Source organism: Aulonocara stuartgranti (assembly GCF_965226115.1).
Source record: "Aulonocara stuartgranti genome assembly, chromosome: 23".
Lineage (NCBI taxonomy): Eukaryota > Metazoa > Chordata > Actinopteri > Cichliformes > Cichlidae > Aulonocara > Aulonocara stuartgranti.
Window position 1 is genome coordinate 51403703 of NC_138958.1, and position 21250 is coordinate 51424952.

General features: G+C 40.4%; 1 protein-coding gene and 2 long non-coding RNA genes across 3 annotated transcripts in view; 2 read left to right on the plus strand and 1 right to left on the minus strand.

Annotated features, from left to right (window-relative positions):
• The window catches only part of LOC309700350, a 58893-nt gene extending 52414 nt beyond the window's left edge, over positions 1-6479 (plus strand). Inside the window, exon 3 of the long non-coding RNA XR_014274647.1 lies at positions 6457-6479. This is a non-coding gene — a long non-coding RNA (uncharacterized lncRNA). The remainder of the gene's footprint in view (positions 1-6456) is intronic.
• The window catches only part of LOC309700347, a 227684-nt gene that overhangs the window by 161862 nt on the left and 44572 nt on the right, over positions 1-21250 (minus strand). The gene's annotated exons all lie outside the window — the stretch shown is intronic.
• Positions 9644-21250, plus strand: part of LOC309700336 (dystrophin-like) — a 208343-nt gene continuing 196736 nt past the window's right edge. Inside the window, 4 exon segments of the mRNA XM_082523857.1 lie at positions 9644-9724; positions 11808-11909; positions 13385-13455; positions 16755-16873. Of these exon segments, the coding sequence (XP_082379983.1) occupies positions 11820-11909; positions 13385-13455; positions 16755-16873 (280 nt within the window). The 5' untranslated portion in view covers positions 9644-9724; positions 11808-11819.

Sequence of the window (21250 nt, forward strand, 5' to 3'; positions counted from 1 at the left end):
GAGAAATGCCAGCACAGGCATCCAGTATCCGTAGTTTCAGGTGCTGCACATCTCGTATCTTCACACCAGAGACAGTTGCCTTCAGATGACCCCAAAGATAAAAGTCTAAGGGGGTCAGATCGGGAGACCATTCAACTGGCCCACGATGACCAATCCACTTTCCAGGAAACTATTCATCTAGGAATGCTCGGACCTGCACCCATAATGTGGTGGTGCACCATCTTGCTGGAAAAACTCAGGGAACGTGCCAGCTTCAGTGCATAAAGAGGGAAACACATCATCATGTAGCCATTTCAAATATCCAGTGGCTTTGAGGTTTCCATTGATGAAGAATGGACCCACTATCGTTGTGCCCCATATACCACACCAAACCATCACTTTTGTTGTTCCAACAGTCTTGGAGGGATCCATCCAATGTGGGTTAGTGTCAGACCAATAGCAGTGGTTTTGTTTGTTAACTTCACCATCACATAAAAGTTTGCCTCATCACTGAACAAAATCTTCTGCGGGAACTGATTTTTGTTTTGCCCATTCTGCAAATTCTGTGCGCCGATCTGGGTCATCCTCGCTGAGATGCTGCAGCAGCTGGAGTTTGTAAGGGTGCCATTTGTGAGTAGCTAATATCCGCCGAAGGGATGTTGGACTAATGCCACTCTCCAGTGACATGCGGCGAGTGCTACGCTGTGGGCTCTTGCTGAATGAAGCTAGGACAGCCACTGATGTTTCTTCATTAGTGACAGTTTTCTTGCGTCCACATTTTGGCAAATCCAACACTGAACCAGTTTCACGAAACTTAGCAAGCAGTTTGCTAACTGTAGCATGGGAGATGGGTGGTTTCGTAGGGTGTCTTGCATTGAAATCAGCTGCAATGACCCGGTTACTGCGTTCACCAGATATCAACACAGTTTCGATCCGCTCCTCACGTGTTAACCTCTTCGACATGTCAATGGCTGTGAACAAAGAGAAACTTGTAAATAACTCATGAAAGAATAAAGTTACGTTGAAACCAAGCACACCATTGTTTTTCTTGTGACATTACCAATAAGTTTGATGTGTCACATGGCCCTCTTCCTATTGGAAAAACAAAAGTTGTATCCAAGATGGCCGACTTCTAAATGGCCACCATGGTCACCACCCATCTTGAGGAGTTTGCCCCCTCACATATACTAATGTGCCACAAACAGGACTTTAATATCACCAACCATTCCTGTGTTATTACGGTGTATCCATATAAATGGCCCACCCCGTATATAATAGTTGTAAAAAAAACAATGGATCCCCATTTGTTCTGCACAATTGTGAAAAGTTTATAAAACAGTCCATTTATTCCAGTAAGGACCAGAGGTTAGGGTACTACGCTTGACCCAAAACCTGGTTCAAACCCTCTTCTCCATCCAAATTTGTCTTTCTGCCTATATTCTTTTATTCTACCTGGTGCAATTGTATGTTCCAGTAAAATTACATTATTGATCAATGGGCAGGGCTAAAGACTTTATATTTTCTAGCTTTCAGTATTAAAACAACACCTGTAAAAAAAAAAAAAAAAAAAAAAAAAAAGATTTCCCCTCTAGAATTAGTAAAGTGTTTTGAATCTAATGTTGTGGATCATAGTTACATACAACACAAAGTTATAAGGAGTGAATACCTTTTCTAATGTGTTTCCCACATTTGTTCCTAGTATCTGTGGTAGTACCATCCAGTGAACAAGAGACACTTCCTGATGTCAGATGTTAAATTTTACATGTCCAAAAATAATGTGCGGGGAGAGGGAATTCTTTCCTATGTTTACATTTGTTTTACTATTTAAAACTAGGTCTTTGGCGGTGAAAGAAGGGTCGGTGAATTGAGGTGCAGCAGAGTGCAGGCTGAGCAGGTGAAACAGAAGGGAGTAAAGGAGCACAAGGACTGTAGCTTGGAAGGCAGTAAAGGGTGGGTAAGCAGGAAGGTGTTTGGTCACAAAGTTGTTAGAGTTTGGTGAAAGGTGAAGAAGAAGTAGAGACACATGGGAACACAGCTATAGCAAATTAGACATAATGAGACTAGGGGAAGCAAAACTGAATGCAATGCACACGAGACAAGGACTCTCAAAATAAGACAGGAAACATGCAACCCAGATTCAAGACACACAAACTAGATGCTGGAAGAAAATACAAACACATGAGACACAGACAAGACAAAGAACTAAATTATAATCGCATATAAATCCAGACACAAATCAAGAATCCATTTCTCAAAACACGATACAATAAAGACTAAAAAGTCCAAAAAACAGAGAACACTGGGAAACACACCCAGGGAAGTGTGATGAATGTGTCACTCTGCTTGCTCATCAGCTGATGAGCAAGCAGAGTGACACTCGAGGGACAGTCTGAGGAGGGAGCCAAACGGTTAGTGTAGTAACGGTGACAAATAACTAAGCAGACTAGAAAGTTGGTCTCAAAGTGTGTGAGCTATTGTGAAACAACTGTTACATCATCGGTTATAGACATGTACAAGCATGTAAAAACGTCGGTGTCTAAAATCTAGTAAATACGCAGATGAGTAATTTTTAGTATCAATTTCTAATAATAATTAGTTTTTTACATTAGCAAGCCCAATGATGGTCGGAGATGGTCTGATACCGAGAGCAGCAATATAAAAAGACAGGAACCTGGAAATGTGTCCGTGGAAGTAAATGTTTGTAATGAAATGTATTTTAAGATGTGGAAAATCTTTCCCTGAGAACTAGAAATGCAGGCGCAGAAGTGTGTGTAGGGCAGTAATAGAATTAAATGTGAGTCACATGAAACATAAGCTACTGATAACTAACTAACTACACAATAAAACATAAAAGTAGTGCTTCTATCTTTGTCAAGTGTAATCTGGAATGGATTTTAAGTGAGTGTAGTAAATAAGCACAAAGGTACTGAAGGTGGCTTGTGTTTTATGCCATTAAAACACAGTAACAGTGCTGTGTTTTTGAGGACAGAGATGAACTAACAGTCATCTGTAGTTCTGACACTGGGGCACACTGAGCACGAACACACTGCTTTTTGGACTGAATGTGTCAAATACCCAAGCTAAAACTAATGTCACGGCTAGTTAGCTAACAGTTACCCATGACCAAAATCTGTGGCAGCATGGCCCAGGGTGCCAGGTTCACTTTAACATGGGCCCCATCGTGACTGTCTAAACCTTTTCTTAGGGCATGATTGGTTATATTAGATCCTGTGTGAACCTGTGCGGTTTGTTTGAGATAATTACAGCACAAGTCTCAGGGGGAAAAAAGTCACACAAATCGTTAACAAATAGTTCACCTGTTATTTTTTTAGGCTTTCACACTTTAATTTAATTAACAGTAGAAATAGTTTCGTCAGTTTCTGGCTGCAGAGCGTGAGTAAGTGGTTAGAGTAACAATGATTCAAACAATTAATGCAACAAACACAATTTCTAATAAAAAAATGATGAAGGCCTGTTTGATTTTCTTATTAAAAGATAAGTGCATGAATTACAACACACTCTGTCTCTGTTGATATCAACCTGTGCAGTTCAGCCAGCGGTCGTTCTTTCTCTCACTCTCACTCACATGTGTAAAAGCAGTGGCTTGCTGCCACGTGACTGGCTGATTAGAGATTAGCTGCTGAACTGCTTTTGTTACACCCTTGACACCTCCTGTGCTTCTCTAAGTTTGCTCTCTGGAAGTCCTTTTCTGCTGATTTGTAATTACACCGTGTCCCCTGTGCTGTGCAAAGAGCAAACATCAGCTCAGGTATCATTGTGCAATTTTTCAGTATGAAGCTACACAGTTCACACTCTGTTCACTATTATAACACACTAGCACCACGATTCAATAATTTTTTTTCAATTCAATTTTATTTACACTGCGCCAAGTCACAACTACAGTCGCCTCAAGGCGCTTTATATTGTAAGGTAGACCCTACAATGATTCATATAGAGAAAAACCCAACAACCATATGACCCCCTATGAGCAAGCTCTTTGGCGACGGTGGGGAGGAAAAACTCCCTTTTAACAGGAAGAAACCTCCGGCAGAACCAGACGATCATCCCTTTATTGTAGAAAGTAAAGATGTAGCTTCCTGCTATCATTGCTTTTGAGATACTTCTAAGATTTTTGTCTTTTTTCTTTTTTTTAATAAAGAATAGGGACATGAAATGCCACTCTAAAATAAATGGTTATGTACAAATGTTGCATTGCTAAATAGGGAAACTGTCACGGTCCTGTGTTGGTAACCCAGTGTTTTGACTTTTATATTATTATTGATCTTGATTTCTCATGGTTTTTGACTGCTTGTGTTTTGGTTTCTGTTTTGTATTTCTAGCTCTCCAGTTCTTCTTGGTTTGTGATTTCTTAGGTTTTGGTCCTGTGCCCCTCGTGTTTAGTGTAGGTTTAGTTCTGTCTTCTTGTTCCCCAGTCATTTGTGTCTCATGCCACTCCTGTCCCTGTACTCAGTGTTCCCTCTGTTCAGTATCAGCTCCGTGCCTCTGTGGCTGTCGTGTGTTTCCTGTTTTACTTTGAAAGTCTGTGTCCTATGTCAATGTGCTCTTTTTTGCTTCCTCCCGGTTTTGTCTCATCTGATTAGCGTCAGCTGTGTTCCCTGCCTGTCTGCCATTTCCTCATTTCTTCATGTATATATGTGTCTGCATTTTCTCCTGTGAGTCTTCCCCAGTGTTTCGTCTGCGTTTTCGTGTCTCCGGTTCCTCGTTCCCAGTTCTAAGGTTTTTGTCACATTTTCCCATGTTTCCGGTGTTCTTTAGTTTAGCTGCTCCCAGTTTAGGTTTTGTTAGTTCCCTTTCTGATTCCTTTTGTGTTTTGGTACAGCGGCCAATAAAGGCTCATTCTTCGGTTGAAACCTTCTCATTCATTTGTTTGTCTGTACTTGGGTCCTCATTCTCATCCACTCCACGCCGTCTGCTTCGCCAGACGTGACAGTACAGTGTACATTATATATACTTTACAAGTTCAGGATCACATTTTTGGCCATGATTGTGTCACTTTCTGCACCTTCACCTCAACTGTTTCCTTTCTATTTTAAATGTTTGCCAAGTGGCACTTGCCATATGTAAGAAGGGATACTGTTCTCCCACATAGATGATCTGCCCCAAGAAATGCAGAGAGATACAGTGATATATGATACAGTATGTTTGAGATGTGCCAGTTCATTCTGTAACACAGAAATTTGAAGTTTGTGTTGTGCTCGGACAGCATCTGATTTGTTTTGTGCCCATTGAATGTCCTGTGCCAGCGTCTTCAGAGGAGTCTCTGGTTAGTGCTTCACACTTTAGGTTGACTCTGTGCAGAGGGTCATTAATGACACAGTTACAGTTATGACTGTGTTGCGCTCAAGAGATGAATGTGGTACTGTGAATAAATGTAACCCTAGCAACTGACGCATATTAATGTGTGCCGAAATTGGCTCAGTAAACTGACATTTAGGAAAGAGGCTCATGTAAGTACTCTCTGGAATAATGGAAATAAATAAACCTCTATCTCTTATTAGGTCAACATCATGACAATTGTCCATTAGCATTTACTTCTAAAGAGCAGAGTTTTGTTAGCATTAGTGTCCACCATTTTCAGGTCCTCCTTTTGACCAAACATGAAAAGAGTAAATCATTACTTGCCTAGTAGCAGCTAGTATGTAGAATAAACACAAATGAAGTGGTTATATACTTATGCCCTCTGAGCAAGTAGGGCTATGGAGGGCCAAAAGTGTCAAAATGAAATAATTAAATATGCTATTTTGTCACTCCTGGTCCTCCAGGGAATAATTTAATGGTTTGCACACTGTTTGCACACTATTGCATTTAGTGGTGCATGATTTTTTTTAGAACACATGCTCCTCATCAGACAAATACGCAAAGGATTAGGGCCACTTTGGGGGGGGGGGGCTCGTCTTTTTTTTCTTTTCCAGAATTCTCAGAAAAAAGTCAGAATTCTGACTTTTTTCTGATATTAATCTCAGAAATCTGTAATCTCAGGCAACTGCAACGGACAAATAAAGGCTCATTCATTCATTCAGAATTCTGACTTTTTTCTCAGAAATATAATCTTTAGAAGTTATCAATGTTATGATTCTTTTTTGAAATAATGTATAAAGTAGGAAAATACTACTGGGAATGTACATAGTTTGAAAATGTAAGTTGTTATTCTTGCTGTGACACGCCTAGACCACACATCGTTGAAGGGCAGGTGAATGTTTTATTTTTGTTTCCAGCTCTAATTCACGCTTGTAGCTTTTCAGATGTCCTCTCTCCAGTCCCAGCACGCTCCTAAAAACATGAAAAAACATGAAAGGCATAATTAGTCAATACATCCCACCTGCCCTGCCAGCCACCGTGGCACTGCCCCCAAACCCACAGCACACCACACATCAGCCCTCCTCTGCAGGGAAGCTGGAGACCACACTCTGCCACAAATCCACATTCTTATTTTCATTTGATGTATTTGTGCTTTAGACAGGGAAGCCACCTGTGGAGGACCTGTTCTCAGACCTGTGTGATGGGCGACGCCTGCTAGAGCTGCTGGAGGGACTAACAGGACATGAGCTGGTATGAACATATACACATATAGTGTGCTTGCATTGTGACGATGTACTGGCTCTTTTCAACACTCTACATTGTACAGTGCTGTTTTTTGAATAGCTGTATTAGTACATGTCAAGGATAGAACTGGGACACAAATGCAAGAGTAGAAAAATACAGTCAGAAGTGAAGCATTGTAGCAGTTTGATGCCTGGGCTTTTATTGGAAATGTCAGTTATGTAAGCATCCACTGTATAAACATCCATCACTGTAACACTGCACATATAACTAAACTAAGAAACGACATAATATGTCCATTTTAAGTTCAGTTTTTAAAACCTTATAAATGAGTCAGTGGGCCAGTTAAAATTTCAATGTGGTGATCATGTTCAGGATTATGACTTATTGGGAACAGGTCATTCAAACCACACAGCACCATATCAGGATTCAAGGAGCTTTATTGTCATTCGCATCGCATGTTTACATGAAGTGGAACGAAATGATGTACACACGGCCCCGGACGAAAAGAAACAGAATTTTTAAAAAGTAATAAATAAATAGTTGTTTAAAAAAAACAAAAGACCAAAACAGAATAACATATTAAATATAAGATATAAATAACATATTAAATTCTAACCTTGTTGTGGCTAGAGTCACTTACTGTTCACTGTTAGCTAAACACTGTGTTCTTCTTGCCATATGATAGCAGGTGCTATTCATTCAGTGAGAATAAAACCATAGACAGCTAGATAGTGTTTAGCTTAACTTCAATCATTGAAACCGTATAATCATCTATCTCAGTATAAAGAGAAAGCAAGACACATAATATGAAATGAATATGAAATCTCAAATCACCTAGAAGTTGTCACCTTGGAATCCTGAAAACATCTAGCTTTTTAAAATGTGATTCACATCGAGGAAGAATATATATTAGAAGAAGAAGGGAGACTGGATGATAACCCAACAAATATCAAAACCAGCGCAATCAAATTAGTATCTAAACATAACCAAATAATAGGTAAAATCCACGTGTAGATGACGTTGGAGAGCACTCTGCCCATTATTTCTGTTTGGCACAATCACTTGTTGCCGATCCACTGATCCCACTGTAGACGCTGCAGGAGAGCGCCTAATCCCGACTGTAGTTTTGATTTTAATATCTACTGAAAAAGGACCATTTATTACTCCTAACACTGAAAACGTATTTTTCCCACTCTGCTCATCAGTGATTCTTGCTGCTTCTCAGAAGGTGTAACCATTTGAAATTTTCATCACCCGTTTTAGAAACAATCATTCTGTGTGTGTGTGTGTGTGTGTGTGTGTGTGTGTGTGTGTGTGTGTGTGTGCGCACATAGGTGAAGTTGGAAAGGGGATTCACGCGCGTTCACTCGCTAAACAATGTCAACCGAGCTCTGCAGATCTTACAGAAGAACAATGTGAGTATGCACTGCTATAAAGATGTAAATGTACATAATTATATTGGTTTTCTTGCGTCAATTACATTAAATAAATCTAACTTTACAATCAGCAGAGTGAAATCAATGAAACTGCTGAGTGTTATATGGATTAATACTGCTACTGTTTAAGAGTGAGCTCTTTTTAAATATTGTATTATGACTGTGTGACTGTTAACGGATTGAAATCTATCACCTGTAAGGTCTCCCCGCTCAAGATGACACATATACAGATCCATCTTATGTTAGCCAGTGTAAATGATTCAGAGAAGGCATGGGAGAGAGCGCCGTGGTCAAATAAAACCAAAATTTTGGCATCAACTGCCATGTTTGGAGGAGGAGAAATGCTGGGTATGACACAAATACCAGCATCCTTACAATCAAACATGCAGGTGGAGTCATCTGCTAAGGGTACAGGACAACGGTTTTAAAAAAAAGCAGCAGATTAAGGTCATGGAGCGGCCTAGCCCGTCTTTACACCTTAATCCAATCTGCAATCTGTTATAGGAGTTGGAGCTCCGAGTTGTCAAGTGGCAGCCAATAAACCTAAAGGATTTAGAGCGTTTTTGTAAAGAGGAGTGGGCCAAGTGACCTACGAGGAACATCTTACTGCTGTGCTTGCCAACAAATGTTTCTCCACCAAGTACTATTTTGCTTCACTCAATAACATAGGCAATGTGTTTTTGTCTGGACATTTTTAAAAAATAGTTATTTCCCCATCTTCAGTTACCTTATTAATGTCTAGAAAGAATATGTGATAATATATAATAATTTTTCTATTTTATTAAAGGATGATACAAATAAAGATGAAAGTCAGCACTTTTAATAGTGATTAACATATAGGAAACAGCACGGCAGTGTGGTGGTTGGCATTGTGGTTGCCACTGTGGCCTTGCAGCAAGAAGTTCCTGAGTTCAACCCCACCATCTGGCCGTTGCCTTCCTGTGCGGTGTTTGCATGCATTCTGTGCGGGTACTCCGGCTTCCTCCAAAGACATGCATTTAGTGCGTTTAGGTCAGTTGGTGCCTGTTGCCCATAGGTGTGAATGTGAGTGGCAATGGTTGTCTGTCTCTCTGTGTTAGCCATGCGACAGGCTGCTGACCTGTACAGGGTGTAGACCGCCTCTTGCCTTAGGCTCTAGCCACTCCGATTAGGATAAGCAGAAGAGGATGGATGGACACACAACAATTTTGCAGATCCACAGATTTACTCCAGCTCTCATCTTTTTGTTGTTGAAAATCACTATGAAGAAACAAAACATAAAAGGAAAAAGAAAGGAAAAAATTCCAGCGTAATAATGGCTGGATCACACAAAACTGACACACAACAGATCCTTTTTATTAGTTTTGCATGGCAACTAGTAGTTTACTCGTATCCATCTGTAATCAGATAACCAAGAGTCATCCCTCCCTGTTGTAATAGTGCACTGTCTGTGCCATCTGTGATGTCTGATCATAACCACACTACTATGTGTAATTAATGCCCACATTTAAATACTAGGACTGATTTTGTTACGCGCAAGTTTAAGTTCACAAGAAAACATGGCTTCATTTTAAAGAGTCACCACCACAATGGAGGTGAGAGTAGGTAAGACGACCTTCCTAAAATTGTGGAAATCATTTGTGATTTGTGTGCTTCCCGCATCCCATCTCCAGGTGGAATTAGTGAATATTGGGGCAGCGGACATCGTCGATGGGAATCACAAACTCATTCTTGGGCTCATCTGGAGCATCATTCTCCACTGGCAGGTATGTGTTAGTGTATGCTCGTACGTGTACATCCTCCCCTGGATTTGTCAACATTTGAAGACACTATTACATTGATACTTTAAAGCTGCCTCCATTTAGTTTAACTTTACTTTTTGTTGCCTTTTGTTGTCTGAGGTTGCTTCTTATTGGTCTAAGTGTTCTTTTTTTTCTTTTCACCTTGACCTTGATGATGAGTTTTCATACTGAACTGCTCTGAGGAAAAGAATTTGATGCAACGAAACAGAGCTGTGCAGGCTCCCTGAACTCTCAGTTGTATGTATATATACATTTTCTGTGGAAAGGCAAGGTATTCAGACAGGCCTTTTCGAAGCGAAAATACATGTTTTATTTATGGGAATCTTTTTCTGGTGTGTCTTTCTGGATCTGATTGTCAGTAATATTTTTCTGTGTAACTTAGTGCCTTCAAAGTTAACACAATTAACACAACTTCCTTGTAACACCTCTAGTTGTTTTTGATGTGCAAGTAATGCATACACACTTGCTGTCAGACACGCATAGTTCAGGGTGTCTGACAGCAAGGCATCAGTAATGCTGTGGATGGTAAACAAAATGGATAAAGGGTCTTTTGAGTGGCAAATTCAGCTTTAAAGCTCTGCTAGAGGGTTCCCTTGACAAGAACAAAGTTATTAGTATTTACTGTGAATTGTAATAACACCATAGTACTAGTCGAGTCTCAACACACCAGCTACTAGTGGACCGACCTGGGGATGCCACAGGCAAATGGGAACCATTGAAAGTTGCAACCACCAAGTACCTGCAGAGGGTCAGGCAAGTCCTGAGGAGTCAGCTGAACAGTAAGAACAAGATCCTGGCTATCAACACGTACGCCCTGCCTGTGATCAGGTACCCTGCTGGAATAATAAGCTGGCCAAAGGAGGAGATAGAAGCCACTGTCATTGAGACAAGGAAGCTCCTGAGCATGCATGGGGGGTTTCACCACAAGTCAGCACCCTGAGGCTGTACGCTAAGCGGAAGGAGGGGGGCCGGGGACTGGTGAGCGTCAGCACCACAGTCCAGGATGAGGCAGCGAACATCCATGAATACATCAGGAGGATGGCCCCAACTGACCGAGTGAATACCTTAGGCAGCAGAAACCCAAGAAAGAGGTGTAAGAGAAGGAACCATCATGGAAGGACAGGCCCCTGCACGGTATGTATCACCAGTAGATAGAGGAAGTGGCTGCCATCCAGAAATCCTACCAGTGGCTGGACAAAGCTGGACTGAAAGACAGCACAGAGGCACTAATCATGGCAGCACAAGAACAAGCTCTGAGCACAAGATCCATAGAGGCTGGGGTCTATCACACCAGGCAAGACCCCAGGTGCAGGCTGTGTAAAGATGCCCCAGAGACAATCCAGCACATAACAGCAGGGTGCAAGATGCTAGCAGGCAAGGCATACATGGAACGCCATAACCAAGTGGCCGGCATAGTGTACAGGAACATCTGTGCCGAGTATAACCTGGAAGTCCCGAGGTCAAAATGGGAGATGCCCCCAAGGGTGGTGGAGAATGACCGAGCTAAGATCCTGTGGGACTTCCAGATACAGACGGACAAAATGGTGGTGGCTAACCAACCGGACATAGTGGTGGTAGACAAACAGAAGAAGACGGCCGTAGTGATCGATGTAGCGGTTCCGAATGACAGCAATATCAGGAAGAAGGAACACGAGAAGCTGGAGAAATACCAAGGGCTCAGAGAAGAGCTCGAGAGGATGTGGAGGGTGAAGGTAACGGTGGTCCCCGTGGTAATCGGAGCACTAGGTGCGGTGACTCCCAAGCTAGGCGAGTGGCTCCAGCAGATCCCGGGAATAACATCGGAGATCTCTGCTCAGTGGAGTGCAGTCACAGGAACAGCTAAGATGCTGCGCAGGACCCTCAAGCCTATTAACTGAATAATGTTAGTCCAGTCACATTGTTGTTAGCCTAGTGACTTAGGAAAAACCCCACCAATGTCCAAAATATCCAGGAAAGGTAGTGGTGAGGGTTATAGGGTAGGGTGCTAAAGGTTTATGCATCTTAACTAAGTTTTTGTACCAGCCTTGTTTTGTATTCCTGTGTGCAGGTTAAGGATGTGATGAAGGATGTGATGGAGGGCCTACAGCAGACTAACAGTGAGAAGATTCTGCTGAGTTGGGTTCGTCAGAATACACGCCAGTATCCTCAGGTATGTTCCTTTACTCAGTCTTAACCTCAGGCTGACACACTGGATCATGTTCGAATAGCTGTCTCCCATAGTTACTACACTTACCACCCTGTAACTGAGTGCTCAAGTACGTGTAAGTAATGGCAGTCTCCACTTTCAAATTTATTTATTTTCATAGAGTATGAAAGAAAGGTCTTTAGTACTCTGGGGGGCTGGGGATGGCCCGGGTCTCCTGGGTCTGCCTCTGGCCCCCGGAGGACCGTTATTGTGTCAACTCACCCTCATTATGAAGTCCGTCTGTGGACAAAGACAGATACACAGACACTCACACAGAACACAACGAAATTTATTTATTTTTTGTTTATGTTATTGATGGTTTTCCTTAAAGTTGTAGCAGTTGCCAGCCGATTGCGCTTTCCAATCCTGCTCTGTCCTATAACATTTCCTCCTTTTTCCCCCTTTGTTTTTTCTTTCTGTCCCTTTTTTCTCTTTCCATGTATGTCAGCTTTGACATTCTTAAATTGCACGTGTAGTGTGAGTAATAATAGAAATAATAATAAGACAAATTAGTAAATAAACAGATTAAAAAGAATAACAACAGAAATAATATAGAGAATTTATAAAGGTGGTCTTGGAAAAGCAAGTATGTTAGGCACAACAGTGCATTCAGAGCATAATTGTCAATGCGAAGCTGCCAGACAGGCTATTAGACATGTTCTAAGGGTTGTTGGAGGCTCTGAGCCAAGGAATAATCAATAAATTCTTTGAGGGCAAAATCATAATCAGTATAACCCTAACCTCTAGCCCTAACCCTATAATATCACAATGTTACATTTTCGTTTGGTTAAATATTTGGCAACAGAATTTGGCAAGTTTGATCAAAACAATAATTGTAATTGGTATTCATTAAAAATGTTATACAGATCAAGTGTTTGCTTGATTCAGATTTGGGATATATGTCATCATATTGCTTTTATGACTATGTGTGAAACTTAAAAAGAGACTTGACATATAAAAATACTCTTAACAGTATCAGTAGGACATATTTGCACCGTAGAATATTTTCGTATATTTACAGTTTTATACCATGTGGTTAATAATTCTCTAATTTATGTTTCTGTCACTTGACTTGTTTTGTTTTGTGTAAGGCCTGAAGCTTAACTAAGACCAATCACAACAGAACATAATCACTGCAAACATGTGAGCATGCGTGCCTCGTTATACGAAGTGCTTGACAGGAATAGCCACTGTCACTAAGATGACTTCTTAGTATGTTTTTTTTTTAGCTATATATTCAGTTTTAAACCCTTTTTGCCCCCGTAGACAATCATTTCATGTATTAAATTTTTGATCCATTCACTGAAATTGAGAGCGAAAAGATGTCTTTAATCTATCTCTGGAAATGTAAACAGTATTTGGATGACAGTATTCCCACTCTTAAATGTCAAACTGCTTTCTCAGGTTGGTTCTTGAATATCCATTATCTCTGTCCTCAGGTCAATGTGGTTAACTTCTCCAGTAGCTGGAATGATGGACTGGCTTTCAATGCCCTCATCCATAGCCACAGGTATGTGTGTGTGTGTGTGTGTGTGTGTGTGTGTGTGTGTGTGTGTGTGTGTGTGTGTGTGTGTGTGCGTGTGTGTGTGTGTGTGTGTGGATAGACAGACTTTCAAAGGAATAGTAGAGCAAATATAGTCATTGCACTAAAGAGATATAGTGTATTTTAGACATGGAAGATGCTAATGCTGTCCTGAGAAAAAGGTTCAAAAATGATTGTATATGAAAAGATGCAGCCAGCCAAGTAAAAAGACTAACATCCCAATGCTGCCACTGCTGAAGCAGTTATTCTTTTTCCAGAATTAAATGGGCAGAGCAAGTCCTTCCTGGACCCACATTCCTGAATCTAAACTCTGGTCTCTAATGTAATGTGTAATGTGTATGTGTTAGGCCCTATAGGGAAATTGCTCCTCTGCATTTAACCCATTCACCCAGTGAAGCAGTGGGCAGCCACCAATGCAGCGTCCAGGGATGGTACCTTGCTCCGGGGTACCTCAGGGTAACCGTTCAGTGGAGTCGAACCCCCGACCTTCCGATCATGGGGCCACCACTCTACCTACTGAGCTATCCCTGCCCTCTAGTGATTTGCATTTCTTACCCAACTATCTGCCTCTGAGTTTGATGCCAAACTTAAAATGAACCTATAAATGTGATAGTTTTTTCATTGAGAGAAAGAAAAATAACATTACTTAGAATCTAAACCAGGTGTATTCAATTCAAATTCAGGGCGATCCCATTGAAGAACATGTCCTCAAACAGAGTTTTGGCGTATCATAAAGTTCCGCGTGCATTATAATTTAATGCAGTATATTTTGAAGTAACCTAGCAGTTGCATCAGCATCTATATGTAGTAAACAACTGATTTTATTTTACTTTATTTACAGTATTTCAGCAATGTTGTTTATTCATTTTCATAATGACCTTGAGGCTGCTCTAATAATAAAGTGAACCTCACTGTTTCGTAGTTTGAATTTCCCCCTTTCGTCTTTTTTCTTTTCTGCATTTCACATGTAAACCATCCGAGCTCTAACCCGACTCTTCTCTCTGTTCCCCTTCACACTTCAGCGTCTCTTACCCAGCGTTTTCTGTTTTCACAAGTACATGATTTGATGTCAAGTGGGATAAGGCTGACAAAGCACAGGACTGGCCTAACCAGGAAGCTGATAATGGCTTAATCATGACAAAGAGACAAACCTCAGCGCTTTACATCGACGTTACATCCTTCGTGCTGCAACGCCCACTCATTAGGATCAGCCAGAAATCTGTCCCTTTCTACTTTACATTCCTGTGCTATTTTACTGAAGTAATACATCCAACTGTACAGTTTCCTGAAACAATAGCATGTGTCATCATATTGTGATATTACATTTTGGCTCTTCTGCACCTTCTGCTCAAAGTTGTTATGCTGTAAAATAAAGTCTTAGTCCTGATGTAAGAGTGAGGACTAAGAATGGGTTTTTAAATTTTATTTTTGATCAAAGTTGATTGTTAGTTTTTATACTTACAAGATCCAGCTAAGTTCAAATAGGAGAAATTAAAAATGTAAATAACAGACAAGAGTTTGGGAGGCTCATCTGTAATCAGTGAAAGGGCTCAGTTTTAGTAAGCATGTCAGCATCTAACAACTGTTTCTTTAAAAAGTGGATTCAGTTCAACTGGGCAAGTGTGTTCTGTTGGAGAAACTTTCCATCACTCACCCATGAGACTGAATACTGAAATCACTTAAATGACTGATAAAACATTTGTGTCATGGACCATCATCTCCAGAGGAACTGAACATTTATCCATACCTGGGAATCATCCATGCTTTAAGACATTGTTTGTAGTTTTTTTTTAAGTTAGCATTTCTTTTGCCTCATTTTTAACTTTAGGAAGCAACATTTTTCAGAAGAAAAACACAGTAAACTATCTGAAAATCATCAGACTAGTTGGTTAGTCTAATTTCTTTTTCCATGGTTAGTGGAGTAAGAAATGAGTTGCTAGGAACTCATTCATAAGCTCAAGAATAAACTAGCGGCACTCAGCGGTACCCTCAGCCTTGTACTACGGGGTGGCTGTAGCTCAGAACGTAGAGCGGGTCAGCTACTAATTGGAAAGTTGGTAGTTGTCTAGTCTGCATGCAAAGCATCCTTGGGCCAGATACTAACCCCAAGTTATTCTTCAATTCATCCATCAAATTATGAATGTGTGTGAATGTTAGATAGAAAGCAGGTATGTAGAAAAAAATATACGAGGTCTTGAATAACCCGATCTTATCTTAAAGACCTCATAGTACAGTATCACTCCAATAGAGCACTTCACCCTCAGGATATTGTGAGACATGGTGTCAAACGCCGCACTAAGATCCCGAAGGATGAGGATGGATAGAAGACCAGAATCAGCTGCCATCAGAAGGTCATTGGTAATCCTTAGCAGAGCAGTTTCTGTGCTATGATTGGGGCGGAAACCAGATTGAAATTGTTCATAGAGTAAGAATAACGAGTACTATAACCAACTTACCACCTCAAATTGTTATTTTTTATTCTATTCTAACTAAATTTCTGTTTACTGCAGCCCACCTGCAGTAAAGACACCACCACCACCACCACCTGCACCTTCACAGCCTACACTTCGGCAATCACTGCAACAGAGTGTGCATTGCTGCCCAATCAGAAAACTAGCTGATAGATGTATCCTGGTGTAGATTAATAACAGGGAGACGTGTATCTGATAAAGTTATTGCTATTAATATGATGCAGATGAGAAGCTGATTAAGTTTAATCAAGGTAGTCAGCATAAATTATCATTAAATTACAGAAAGGACCCTGCAGTGCATTTGGTTCACATTTTCTTTTCATCATTACTCATATACACTATTGATATTAGTGTACATGAGTAGGACTAAGCTTTTACAGGAAAGAATGTGATAGTTCTAACATGAATGAATGATTGAGTTTAAATTAAATAAGTAAATCTTACAAGAACACAGAGTGGGAAACAAAAAGCATCACCATGAACATAATGGCACAGTGGAGGAGTTTTCACTCAGAATTTTCTAACATGCTATTTTGCATTATAAAAGTCTGTTTTTATTGTTCGCTGTGGGGGAAAATGTGGTGAATGAGAGTGTGAATCTCATTAAAATATTACTCCACAGCAAATAAACTTCCAGGACTCAAAAATAAACCCAGCTGCATAAGCTGTAGGATATTTGTTTCCTATTAACACGTTACTAATTTCCTTAAAGCACTACAAAATACTGAGGAATGCAAGGCTTTTTATTGATAAAAGGTGTGTATGATACCTACCAATTTTCTTTCATCTTGCCAGGCCTGAACTTTTTGATTGGAGCTCTGTGGAGAAGAAGACCTCGGCAGTCGACCGACTGGAACATGCCTTCAGTAAGGCAGAGCAACACCTGGGGATAGAGAGGCTACTGGACCCTGAGGGTAACTACATGCTCACCTATTACCTTACTGTCAAGGGAAACTTTTTTGACAGGTTTTGCACAATAATACGAGGAATACCTCCTAACAAATACTTTCATCACAAAATGTGTTATCATCTGTGGCATCCATCATTGCCCAATTTACGCCGTCTTGAAACCAGTTTAAACTTTCTGGATACATGCTCAATCGTCCAGGTGAGAAAACCCCAAAATGTTGATTTTGTTGATCTAGACATAGCATTTTCAGTGGGAGAAACATTTTATCACTCTTCAGTCTGAAGAAGTCACCAAATGATACTGTCCCTCCTTGACTGTCTAAAGAGATTCTCCATACTGTAGGGCCTTCTGTTCACATGCAGTCGTTCAACCTCTGCTTAAAAACATCTCTGGATCACAGTTCTCACTAGCTACAGGCCTATCTAAGCTAAGCTTCCTTTTCTTTCTAAATTTCTGGAGATCATTTTCAATCAGCGAATGGCCTTTTTGGAAGAGAATACCACTCTAGAGGTTTCAAGTCTGGTTTCAGAATCTTACACACCACTGAAACATCTCATTTAAGAGTTTTTAACCACATGTTTTTAGCTATCGACTCTGGTGACTGTGTTGTTTTTATACTTTGCGATTTAAACGATGGGTTTGACACAATCGATCATGAAGTTTTACTGGATCAAACCTTCTGTGCTAGCCTTTGAAGCCTCTGCTCCTTTCTCGTGTGGAGTTCCACAGGGCTCAGTTTTAGGCTCCCTCCTCTTTTCTTCTACCAGCTCCAACTTGGTTCCACAGTAAGAACGTATTGTATTTCATTACACTGTTACGTGGACGATACCAAGATTTTTGTCCCTCCTAAAAGTAATGAAGCGTTTTCTTCTAGACTGCTGCTCAGGTGTCTTGGAGACATAATGGCTCTTAATGTTTTCAATTTTAATGAGGAAAAAACAGAAGTGATGGTGTTTGGGCGTACGACTTGGACCCTTTTTGTCGAGCTGTGTTCCTTTGTTCAGTACATCAAGCCGACTATTACAAACCTCTGGGTTGAGGTGGACGCTGAAATTTGACAGTCAAATCAGGGCAGTGGCAAAATTGAGCCTTTTCCAGTTGAGGCACTTGGCCAACATAAAGCTTTCTCAGCAGCACTTTGAGACAGTAATCCACACCTTTGTTACTCTCTGCTGGATTACTGTAATACACTTTATGTAGAGGTTATTGGCTCCTCAATCACTACAGTTGGTACAGGACAGAGCCTCAGATCTTTTCACATGCAGAAATTTGAGTATGTTTCTCCCATTTTAGCCTCACTCCACTGGCTGCCCATGAATTAAGTTTTAAATTATTTTATTTGCTTTTAATGCCCTTAATCATCTCGCCCCACCCTATCGCTCTGAGATGCTACAACCGTCCTTTTATCTCAGGTCAGTTGATCAGCTGCTCCTCAAACTAAGCATAAGCTAAGAGGAGACGTGTCTTCACTGTTACAGCTCCTAAAATATGAATGATTTGCCTTTACACCTCAGACAAGCCTCTTCTCTGTCTGTTTTTAAATCTCTTCTTAAATCTCTTTTCCTCGGCCTTTGACATCATGTGGGATGTTTATTTAATTTAATTGATTTTTTATTTTATTTTGTTTTATAGTATGGCACTTGTTCTTGTTCTGTGGCTTTTTGATTCCTATCTGTTTGTACATATTTATTATTCATCAGTTAGGTCCATTGATGTTGTTTTTAAAGTGCTTTACAAATAAAGCTGGAATGGTCTGGTCTGGTAAAGTTAGAGAGAATAAAGCCTGGGTCAAAGATTATTCCAAAAATGTGATCATTAGTGAGTTTGCTTATTAAAACAGTCGCTGTCATTGTCTCTTCTGAGGCAGAAAGTAATCAATCGAGATATCTTAAAGTGTTCCAGATAAGAGAATAAACTATAGAGAAGATCACAAAGAGTTTCACTGTCTTTGTGCCTCTAGAGAAATCACATGACAAGGTGTCAAGAGAGGCTCCGTGGTACTGCATAGGGACAGCAGGGGTGGCAGAGGACATGTATGAGGGCAGGAACAGTATTGAGAAGGCATGGGAATTGATAAGAATTGATAAGAATTTAGCAGTCCATGGAATGGAAATCACTAATCAGTGATTTCCATTCCATTATAAAAATCACTAATCAGTTAGATTCCTTATTGATTCTTGTTGTGTTTGCATTGGCTCCACTTTAAAAATGATGCCACTGCAAAGAAATTCATGTAAACCAACTGCATGCTGTGAGTCAAGTGTTTTTGCATATTAGAGGTATCTCCCTTCTTTGTGATCAGCGTTGTGGTCGTTACTCACAAAAAGTAATTATTACACATATTACAAAGAACACTCTTTTCCTCAAAGTAATGCAGTACACTACATAATTACTCCAAGGAGAAAGTAATTCATTATATTACTTGTTACATTACTTTCATGTTACTCTGTAAAGTATCTGAAACACACTGTGTCATAATTACTGTTTAATAACGTAAACCTGAGGCCCCACACACCAACACAAATCCATATTCTAATGAGGACACGTGTTAACTTTCTCTTAGTATTTAGGTAATCACACAAAAAATAGCACAAAGAAACTTCAGAGCGATTCTGTTCTACTTTGTCGTCATCAGTTTGTTACCTGTTGAAGTTCAGCGTCTGCCTGCGGGGGTTAGCATTCCGTCAGCTTTCATTCTGGGTTCTTGGCTAGCTTAGCATTATAGGATATTGTCTGTGCAGATGCTTACAAAGAGCCAAAGTGCTAACAGCAAAATGCAGCTATTTCCAGTGTAACTGGAACCAATAAGCGGGATCGATAGATAAGCAGACTAAGAATTCCAAGAATTGGATCACTGGAACTGGTTCTTATAGAGAACAATTTTCTTGATTCCTACCTCTAGTAATGGGGGTACAGACAGGAGGAAAAAAGGATCTCAAAGGAGGCTCATGTATGTAGCAGAGGAGGACATGCAGAGTGTTGCTGTGACAGAAGAGGGTGAAATGGCGGCAGATGATCTGGTGTGGCGACTCCTAAAGGGAGCAGGTAAAAGATGATGATTGACGGTCTGTAGATTATAATCCCTAACAGGGTAAAATTAACATTTGAGACATTTGTGTTATTGGTGATTGTTAGTATGAAATACCCAATCATACTCAATGGCTCAATCATACTAGAGTAAAGATAGGATAGAACTTCTCTAAATATAAGTTGTGTATGTAGATAGCAACACATTTACAAAAGATGGATTTGTATTTATTACCAGTTTATCACAGTTACCATGAAATCACAAATAGATTGAATGGAAGCCAACTTGAGACTAGTCAACTGCAAACTAATAGCTCACCAATAGCAAATGCACGATACAGAGTACCTTTTAAACATTTTGTTCATAATTTTTATCGATAGAATTTCGAGACAAAACCAAGTGGCAGAAGGCTCCCACATTTGGTGGCCTCAGAATCTCATCTCTGTTTTGTTTTTTTGTTTTTTTGGATAATGTGGTATATAGCTGGGTGTGCAGCGACGTGTCTGAAGCCGTGGTCCTCAGGCAGAAAAGGTTCCCACTCCGGGTCCAAGCCCCAAATTGAGGAGCTGAAGTATCTTGTTTATGAGTGAGGGAAGAAGGATAAGGTAGACTGACAGACGAATTGGGGATGTAGCTGCAGTGAAGCAGTTGCTGCACTGGTCCAGTGAGTAATAGGTGAGCATAAAAGCAAAGCTGCCCATTTACCCCTACTCTCACCTATGATCACAAACTTTGATAATCACTGAAAGAATGAGATTGTGGATACAAGCTTTGGAAATGAGCTTTCTCCAAAGGGTAGGGTACCTCCACATCATCATAGTGATTCAGGCATCTGACAAGAATGCCTCCTCGATGAGGTTTTCCTGACATGTTTTATCTGGAGGAGGCCCCAGGGTAAATGTGGGGATGGATGGATGAATAGACTTAGTAAATATAATCAACAGCTTTTTACCCCTCAGCTGTAAAAGGTCGTTGTGGTTTTAACATCTCCCTCTCTGGCAGGTGGGCGGAGTGGACACCCAAGTTTGTGATAACTCAAGAATGAGGCGTGTAAGCAATGTTCCCTCTAATTTTTCATGTGTCTGAGCGAGCACACAAAACCCCTGAGCTTATTAAAATAATCAAATTACAGCATTTATGTTAGACTACTTTTAATTAACTGCTTTAGCCCACTTACAATGAATATTTAAAATATCTTGTTCCTGACCTGCAGCATGTTAACACTACTGGAAGTAAAAATAACTTCAACTCCAATTTTGAAAACACAACTTTCTTTATTTTTTAATAAAGCTCTGACTGTATGATGAGTCTGTGGTCTGGGAGAGAGTCTGTAACTCTGTCTGCAAATACAGT